General features: G+C 46.9%; 1 protein-coding gene across 3 annotated transcripts; it reads right to left on the reverse strand.

Moving 5' to 3' along the window:
• Positions 1-365: 365 nt before the first annotated feature.
• Positions 366-8,001, reverse strand: Adcyap1 (adenylate cyclase activating polypeptide 1). Of its 3 annotated transcripts, none has more exons than XM_032913030.1 (6): positions 7,748-8,001; positions 7,301-7,362; positions 6,790-6,897; positions 4,607-4,738; positions 4,086-4,184; positions 366-3,016 (listed from the first exon to the last, which is right to left on the reverse strand). In XM_032913030.1, the coding sequence occupies exons 3-6, from the start codon at positions 6,894-6,896 to the stop codon at positions 2,827-2,829; spliced, it is 528 nt and encodes a 175-aa protein (XP_032768921.1). In that variant the 5' UTR covers position 6,897; positions 7,301-7,362; positions 7,748-8,001; the 3' UTR covers positions 366-2,826. The 3 variants fall into 3 exon arrangements, with proteins under 3 accessions (XP_032768921.1, XP_032768920.1, XP_032768922.1); XM_032913029.1 differs by having other exon boundaries at positions 7,301-7,409; XM_032913031.1 differs by lacking the exons at positions 6,790-6,897; positions 7,301-7,362; positions 7,748-8,001 and adding an exon at positions 5,034-6,559.
• Between the last annotated feature and the right edge of the window lie 223 nt (positions 8,002-8,224).

Raw genomic sequence — 8,224 nt, forward strand, 5'->3', positions numbered from 1 at the left:
CAATATGATGTGCCACCATTGCCTGGAACTTTCTAAATACTAAGCCATGTATGTACACACCAGCAGACAGATCCTGATCTCACTGTGTAGGTTACAAATGTTCTAACGTTCTTGTCTATTTATGAGTTTAGTGTCTTCTTAGTCTTCTCCATCTGAGCAGCTTTTTTAAGCTTTTAGTTGAGTCCAGTACCCCATCAAGCAGATGTTAAGAGTACAGTTATGATGTGCATGAATGATTAGGTTGATATATATTCCAGACATGAAAAAAAATCTTATGGTTGTTAATGAAATATAATACTTTAAAAGATTTTAAAATGATTATTTCCTGAATGTGTTTTTTTCTCCAAACATTAGACCAAGGTGGATTGTTTACAAAAATTTATTCATACAAATTTTACACACTTTATATAACAGTTATCAAAGTCCTAGTTATAGATATTATGTGTGTAATAATGCTTGGTTAATATGTTTGTATAATCAGTTGCACACAAAATAAGAGCTTCAAGACTAACATCTACCTATATCATCACTATATCATAAATCTGCTCCAGTTTAGTAAGGCTCTTGGCATTTCTAAAAAGTATACAAAAGATTAAATTGGGTGATCACTGTAAAATGCTTGCCACTAGCCACGTGAACACTAAGTTAGACTTCATAAATAAAAGGTTCACTAGAGCCCTGTTTCACCACTAACAGCTGACACAAACAATTATCCAAGAAACAAATAATTAAGACTAAAACGCAAGCCGATGTGTTGCAGCATTGTAGGGCCACTAAATAGCCATCTGTGATTCGTGGCGATTTAAAAGGCAAAGAAAGGCACTAAAGCTGCAAACTGCATCCCAGGTCACATTGCCTGAGGAGACTGCAGGATTAAAAATTGATCCTGTAGCTGGACACAGGCTGAAATCGAATGCCTGCTTGCTTTCTCTGTTTGCAATGTGATCTGGGGCAGCATCCATCCACCCGCCTGGGAATGCAAATACAGTTTTTTTCTCTTAGATGCCTGACTTCATACTAATCAAATCTGTACAGGAAAAAGGAAAAGTTCCTTAAACTTTACAAACTAATGGGTTTTTTTTCTTGTTTTTTGTTTTGTTTTTTGTTGTTTTTTTGTTTTTGTTTTTGTTTTTTTGAAAAATTGTGCCTAAAATTTGGGAGGCTGGCTGAATTGTTGCTGCTTGATCTGGTTGGTGGGTGACGGTTCTTTTGTTTATAAAGATTACTCCATATATGTTCAAGAAATTGACAAGAAACAGACATGCTTTTTTTTAGCCAAGACAGGATACAAGGGTGGGGTGTGGGACCTCCTTCCACCACAAATATAAGATAGTACTCATACATGTGAAGATGGGGTTTAAATGATTTATCAGTTAGTCAGACTGAGCAGCATTGGAACACTACACATTCTAATATGACAAAGATTGGTTTTATGAAATAAATTTTACTAAGCAATAAGCCATAATATAGAAAAATACATTTTACCTACAAACTCAATAAACAAGAAACAAAAGGTTCATATTTAGTGCATACTCACTCTGTGGTAGCTAAACAGGGGTTCCTAAACTTCACAGTAACTGCTTGCATCAAACAACAACAAAAAATAACTAGCATTCACAAATTTAAGATAAGTGAGTGGAAAATGGCATACGAGATTCTTAAACAATGCAGGAGGGCAAGGGTAGGAAGGAGGTTCTCCAGAAAAACCACAAAGAATAGGGGTGGCTTCTGCAGAGCAGTGTTCAAAGGGGAGGATCCTGGCCATTTCACAACATGAAAAGCATGGACAGCACTGGAGAAAAACACATTGTACTTTGCATTCATTCATTCCAACACCAGCACCTGGTCTGTCAGGCAGTGGAACCTGCAGAGGGACTAGACTTGCCCCCAGATTCTCAGACCTGAGGCAACTCTCAAATCAGTCCCTCTACAGGGTCCTCCTCCACACCCCATGCTCTGCCCCTTCCAGTCCTCTCTATATCTTTCACTTTGTTCCAATTGCCCTAGCTTTAGGATAGTCAGTTCCCTGAAGAATCAGGAAGTACAAAAAAGAGCGCTTTCTCTCCAAGCTGGTCTCTTCTGTACAGTTCCTCGACTCTTCTCCCAGGGAATGACATGAATTTTGGGGAGAAGCACAATTTGGATCGAGCTGTTCGGTAATTAGAATTTCCTTATGGGCTGGGACTCTGAGGAGAGACAGATACACATAAAAGTATAATCAAAGAAAATGAAAGTGTTGGAATTGCCCCGCAACCAGTGGGACAATGCCCACTTGAGTTAGTTAGGCTGGGGTTCAAGCAGCCTGCCCCAGAGACTCACAAGGAAAGAAAGCCCTTCAGCAATTTCCCAAGTCATTACCTCAGAATTCTCCTGGAGCAGGGCATCATTTTTTTTGTACAAATGGCCATTATTGGTATCTTCAAGCCGGTTGTGGATAAAAATACTATCCTTTAATTCCAGTTTACAAAAATAGGAGTAATATTCAAAACAATGGTTGTCTATTTTCTCTATTCATTTTATATAAAAACATAAACAGCTCAGGCGAATTTTCAATCCTTGTGCACGCTTATGAATTGCTCTCTGTTAACTTATATATATTCTTAATATATATACTTATAATATATATCAATAATTGGTCCACAAAGTATATCTGTGCATTCTCTAGTGCTTCGTAAAAAGAAAAACAATATTATTATCAAAATAGTCATTTAATGGCTTTACTTGATACATAAATACATGTTTGGAAAGAACACATGAGTGATGACTGGTCAGTCAATTTGGAAAACGACTTTTCATTTTATACACACGGTAGCTGGCAACTCATCGCTACAAGTACGCTATTCGGCGTCCTTTGTTTTTAACCCTCTGTTTATACCTTTTCCCTAGCACGGCCGCCAAGTATTTCTTGACAGCCATTTGTTTTCGGTAGCGGCTATAGCTGTCTGTGAAGATGCCGTCCGAGTGGCGTTTGGTAAGGGGTGCGCGGTCGTCCACCGCGGCGGCGGCGAGGTTCTCGCTGCAAGGAGAAGGGGCGGAGAGAGGGGGCGGGGCGGGAGACACATTGAATTGGTGAGGGAAAACAAGTGGGCCCCACCCCCACGCGAGAGCCCGCAGGGAGAGGGCAGGATTCCTAGCATCCCCCGACAGCCCTCCTTGGCCCCACACCAGCTGGCAGGAATATTATGACGGAGATCCCGGAGTCCCTCTTTCCCACTCAGTTTCCTGGCACTAGATCTTTCAGATTTTTCTAGATCTTTCTGAAGCTCCCCGTGGCGTCCGTAGAATCCGCGCTCTTCAAGTTTTTCTCCAAACATTGCTTCTCAAAATTACACTATCCATGACTCTAGCTAAATTGTCCGGACTTGTGCCTTTGCACCACCCGACATACAAGGGTCCCTAAAAGCCTGTGGGCTCCTACCAGGTCAATAGATTCTGCAGATCTAGGCAAACATGGGACCGCCTCTCTCTGCGCGTGTTAAGTTGAAAAACGCGATAGTGATATAAGGCGACAGACTGTAGACAATATATTTCAACGCATGAATTATTCATGGTTAAAATGTAATCAGCTTCCCCTTGGGCTTTATTAAAATGTTGCCTTCTGCTGACACAGGCTTCACGCAAAACCTTAGCTCTGGGCTTGTCTGGCGTAAGCAAAAAATAGAATAAAATAAAATAAAAATGTTTCTTTAAGTATACAAATTTGGGGACTTCGTTCCTTCGGCTTGCCTTTTAGGTAAACATAGTGCTCCTTCCCTCAATTATGGCAAACTCTCCCACGAACCTGGAAAGGAGGTTATCTGATTTGACTTAGTTCTCATTCAACAAGGGTCCAACCCCCCAATTTTCCTGCCCTCTTTCTCTTTCACCTTCTCTCCGGCTCTCAGGACAAATTTAAACGCCCAGTTTTTAGAACTCCGCCCAAGGCTCGTGGTATCCACCTCGTTGCCAGGACGCAGACACACCCTCAGGCGCATGGGCGCGCAAAAAAACGTAAAAGCTGCCCCGCCCTCCCCATGCGCTTTCGACACCGGCACCCGCCACGGCGCGTGCATCACTCGAAGGTTAACTCTTTCACAAACTCTTACCCCATGTCCCTGGCCACCATGGACTGCAGGTACTTCCTGGCGGACAGCTGGTCCAAGACTTTGCGGTAGGCTTCCTTAAGGATTTCGTGGGCGACATCTCTAATGGGGAAACAAAGAATGCGACGTGGGTCACTCACTGCCTCGGCCTTTCAAATGACAGCCAAGGCTCCCACTGCTGGGCTTTTCAGGAGAATAACCCAACAAGCGCTTGTGAAACGGGACCTGGGAGTAACTTGGGGAAGTTCCCCAGGGGTGAATCTAAGATGGGATTTAGGTGGCACGAAAGCTCCCCATCTACAGTCACACACTCACTGACACCTCTCTGGCCTCAGAGTTTTCACTCCGAGGTGCGGCCTGGGTTCCACAGGGATCTGTCTGCTAATTTTCTGTGGCTCTCGTGGGAAGGGAGGCTCGCTCGAGGACCCTTCTTTTAGTAGAAAGGGCATTACTTTTAGAGCCCCTACCGGGTCCCTTCTGTCAGGTTAGGCCCAAGCCATAGGCGAAAGCCGGGCTGGTTGTACCTCCTGTCGGCTGGGTAGTAAAGGGCGTAGGCGTCACGCAGCGCGGAGGCGGGGCTCCCTGCGCCCGGAGGGTCCCAGTCGTAGAAGTCTTGCAGCGGGTTTCCGTCCTGATCGTAAGCCTCTTCTTCTGGTCTGCGGGATAGCCAAAAGGAGGGTTATTAAAAGTCACTTCCCAGTTCTGCCAAGTCCCAAGAAGGTACCACTGATTTTCCTTCTTCGTTATGGTGTCCCTCGGAGAATTGTCCTTTCTTCCAGAACGGTCCCAGGGACAAGGTAAGGGAACTACACCCGCAGCAGTTCCTACTGCAAGGACCACAAGGAAATTCGCTCCCATCTCCTCAGGAGAAACAACAATCTCCTCCAGGGCCTCTGGACAACCATGTAGACCCCAACAACCCGCTAAGGAAAACACCTGCTCTCTCCCCACCTGACTCCCCAAGCTTCCCTAAGTAACATTTAGCTCGCAGGACAAAGATCCTAAGAAATGATATGAGTCGAGACTGGGAGACCCAGGGCAGAATGGAAGGGATAGGTGGATAGGTAGGATGCGGGAGGACGATTCCAGCAGCAGCCACCCCCATCCGAGCTGCGGAGCCCAGGGGAGCCCTTCCCCGCGCAGATGTAGGTCACGGAGAACCTCCAGCATCTATTTTGGGCTGGAGAGGATCTGCTAGGAACATGAATAATAGATGCCCCTAAACTTAGCTAGTTTGGCTCATTCTGTGGTGTGGCAGAGCGCTCCAGAGCCTATCACCCAGGAAAAGTGCTAGGCACACGGAACTTTGAGAATAGCTGGAGGTGAAAGAAGAGCTTTTGAGTCCATTAAACAAAGAGTTCCTGCTATCTGTTAGCAATGGCGGGGAGGCTGGATACCATCTCAACCCCAGAGTGCAAGGAAAGGGTTCGACTTGGACTGGCATTCCGTGGGTGTCCAACGACCTCACAGTTTCCTCACAAATCGCCTCTCTGCGGGACAAAGGACCGGCAGAAGAGGACGAAAATGCAAAGTCGGGTGGCTTTGGGCTCCAGGAGTACTCGGAATGCAACCGGGACAAATAACAGTCTCTAGCCAGGGTTCAGTTGTTCTTGGGCCGGCCCCTTGCGTGTCTTTCCGCCCTCCCAGGAGAGGCCAGATGAGCTCCTCTGCACCAGCATAACCAGCCGCCGCGGGGATGCCCCCAGCCCAGGTGGCAGACTTTCTTGCCACCCCTGCTCTGACCTGCGCCCACATGCTTGAATCCAGTTACAGAATCTAGGATTTCTGTCTGCAAAAACACCAATGGTCAGATACCCCCTAAGGCAGAGATTCTTGGGCGGGGCTCCAAGAGTCAGCTCAAAGCAGCGCAATCCTGGCTTCCCTGAGTGCCACCCCGCACCCACGCTACGCGGCCCCACGCATTTCCACTGTCCCGCATACGGGTGAGGGGTTCTGGAGCTGCGAAAGAGAACCTAGGCAGCGTCTCACGATTAGAATCAGAAGCCAAGACAAAAGCCAGGTTTTCTGCATCCTCGAGTGAGCTAGGCTGTCCTCCCAACCCCTCCTGCCTGCTGGCATTCTCTCCCTCCTTCGCATCCGTTTCTTCCCCCTCCTCTGCTGTCTCCTTGTGTTATTCTGTCTCTCAAGTCTGACCAATACCCCCCACCCCAAGGTGTTTTAGGGCTCAAATTCCAGTTGAAACAGGGTACATTTAAAAGAGAGCTCTTTGACTGGGAAAGAATTCGAATGAGACAACAGGAAGGGCGGAGGAGCTAGAGACCCCGCCCCAATAGTCCAGACTAGGCAGTAACAAAGCAAAGTGGGGAGAGCCTCACTCTCAGCCCCCCTGGTCTTTGATCTGGGAACTGAAGTTTTCCAACTTATTCAAAGAATAGGTAAAAGAAGCTAAGCGGGGAGGGGGGCGCATCCTGTTACCTTCTTTTGTACAAGTTAGCCGAGGGGATATTTCTACAAGGATAGGAAACTCGCTCCGTTTACCCGAGTCGCTGGGCTCCACTGGTGAGTAACGAGGGAGTCTGGCTTTACTAGAGCCTCTCTGAGCTAGGGACCCAAACGGGTCCACGTAACCAAAGGCTGTAGAAATGCCTGGGCGCCCAGGAAGCGATGCTTAGCAGATCTGCAAGGAGGCGACCAAAGGGGGTGTCTGGCGAAGGAAAGATCTAACTTATATTAAGGTAGCACCTACCTGATCCCAGGGAAGCTGAGTCCGGCGGCAGGTGAACAGGAGATGCTGTTATGCATTATTATCCCGTAGACCAACAGGGCCAACCTTGCTCCGCTACACATGGTCATTCTGCGCAGGAAAGGAAAGAGGGCACGCAGTGAGTGAGAAGTGAGTGAGATTGCTCCTGGCTTTCCACCTTCTAACCCCAAGAAACTCCTGGGAGCTGGGGAGCCAGTGAAACTGTGGCTCGCTGTGTTAAACACCACTTAGCCACTCCGGGGCGTCCAGCCACTTTTCTCTTGGTATAGTTCGGAAAAAAAAATAGCTATGTGTTTGCCCAGCACCCAGCAACTAACCAGACCTTGAACTAAAGAAGGCTAACTCATACACTGATGCTGCTGACAGCACAGGGAGGAAGCCTGTAGTAAATCAATTGGTTAGTATACTAAAAATCTCAACACACACACACACACACACACACACACACACACACACACACACACACACACTCCCCTTACTATTAGACTCTTACCGCGGCTAGGAAAGAGTTGACTAAATAGGACGGCGGGCAAAGGGCTCCTTCGAGTTTCTGCGCTGGAATCACAACCAGAGAGGCATCAGTCACTGTCTGGAGCTGGTGTCTGGAGAGAAGTCGCGGGAATTAGCTGGAGGAGCTGGGGGGACTTGTTTGCCGAAGCTAAAATTCCGCTCAAAACTTTGTAGACGCACAAAACTAGGAGGGAGCGTGACACCGAAGGAAGTGGGCGAGGAGAGAGATGTAGAAGACAGAGTGGGCGAGCAGCCAAAGGGAGGGGGAGCAGAGTGGACTTTAAGTCCACCGGGAGAAAAAGCTAATGGGTAAGAAAAGAGGGAAAGTCAAGGAAGAAAGGGAGGGTGGGAAGGGAGAAGGCCGGAGCTGCCGGCCTCTGTGGGAGACGATCTGGTAGCTTGCAAGTCGGGAGTCGGGAGTCGGAGGCACCTTCTCTGCTCCGAGGTCTCAGGCTGAGTCTGAAGATGCTGCTTCTGCTGCTGCTGACAGAGGTGACTGGCCTTCTGCTCGTATTTATATATGCAGTTAACAAAAAAAGCTGTCCGAATGTGGTTTCAGGAGACACCTCTTTGTCAACATCTGTCTGCAATTGCCTTCAAGTACAGAATATTTTGGTTGCACTGTTGCACTCCGATTTTTATTCATGATATGACTTCCTTTTTTCCCAGTCACGTAATGATCCGGTATCAGTAAAAGACGTCAGCATCCTAGTCCCTCAAGGAACATATTAACTATTCTGTGCTGTCCTCCAGGATGATAAGATCCGGAGTCATCAGCTTCTGATAAACACCTTTCACTCACACAATCCAATTTTTAAGAAGTCCAATTATTTTGATGGTTTTCGATTTCATTCATTTCACAAAGACAAGCAAAGAACTCCTAGAATTTAGAGGATGGTGAAGTCGT

This window comes from Rattus rattus, chromosome 9 (genome assembly GCF_011064425.1).
Source record: "Rattus rattus isolate New Zealand chromosome 9, Rrattus_CSIRO_v1, whole genome shotgun sequence".
Taxonomy (NCBI): Eukaryota; Metazoa; Chordata; class Mammalia; order Rodentia; family Muridae; genus Rattus; species Rattus rattus.

What these genes read in the sequence shown, in the direction of transcription:
- Adcyap1 (XM_032913030.1), bottom strand. Translation starts at nt 6,896, where the DNA reads ATGACCATGTGTAGCGGAGCAAGGTTGGCCCTGTTGGTCTACGGGATA. An exon ending in CTCAGCTTCCCTGGGATCAG is followed by an intron (nt 4,739 to 6,789) that starts GTAGGTGCTACC and finishes GCTATCCCGCAG; the next exon opens with ACCAGAAGAAGAGGCTTACG. An exon ending in TACTACCCAGCCGACAGGAG is followed by an intron (nt 4,185 to 4,606) that starts GTACAACCAGCC and finishes TTTCCCCATTAG; the next exon opens with AGATGTCGCCCACGAAATCC.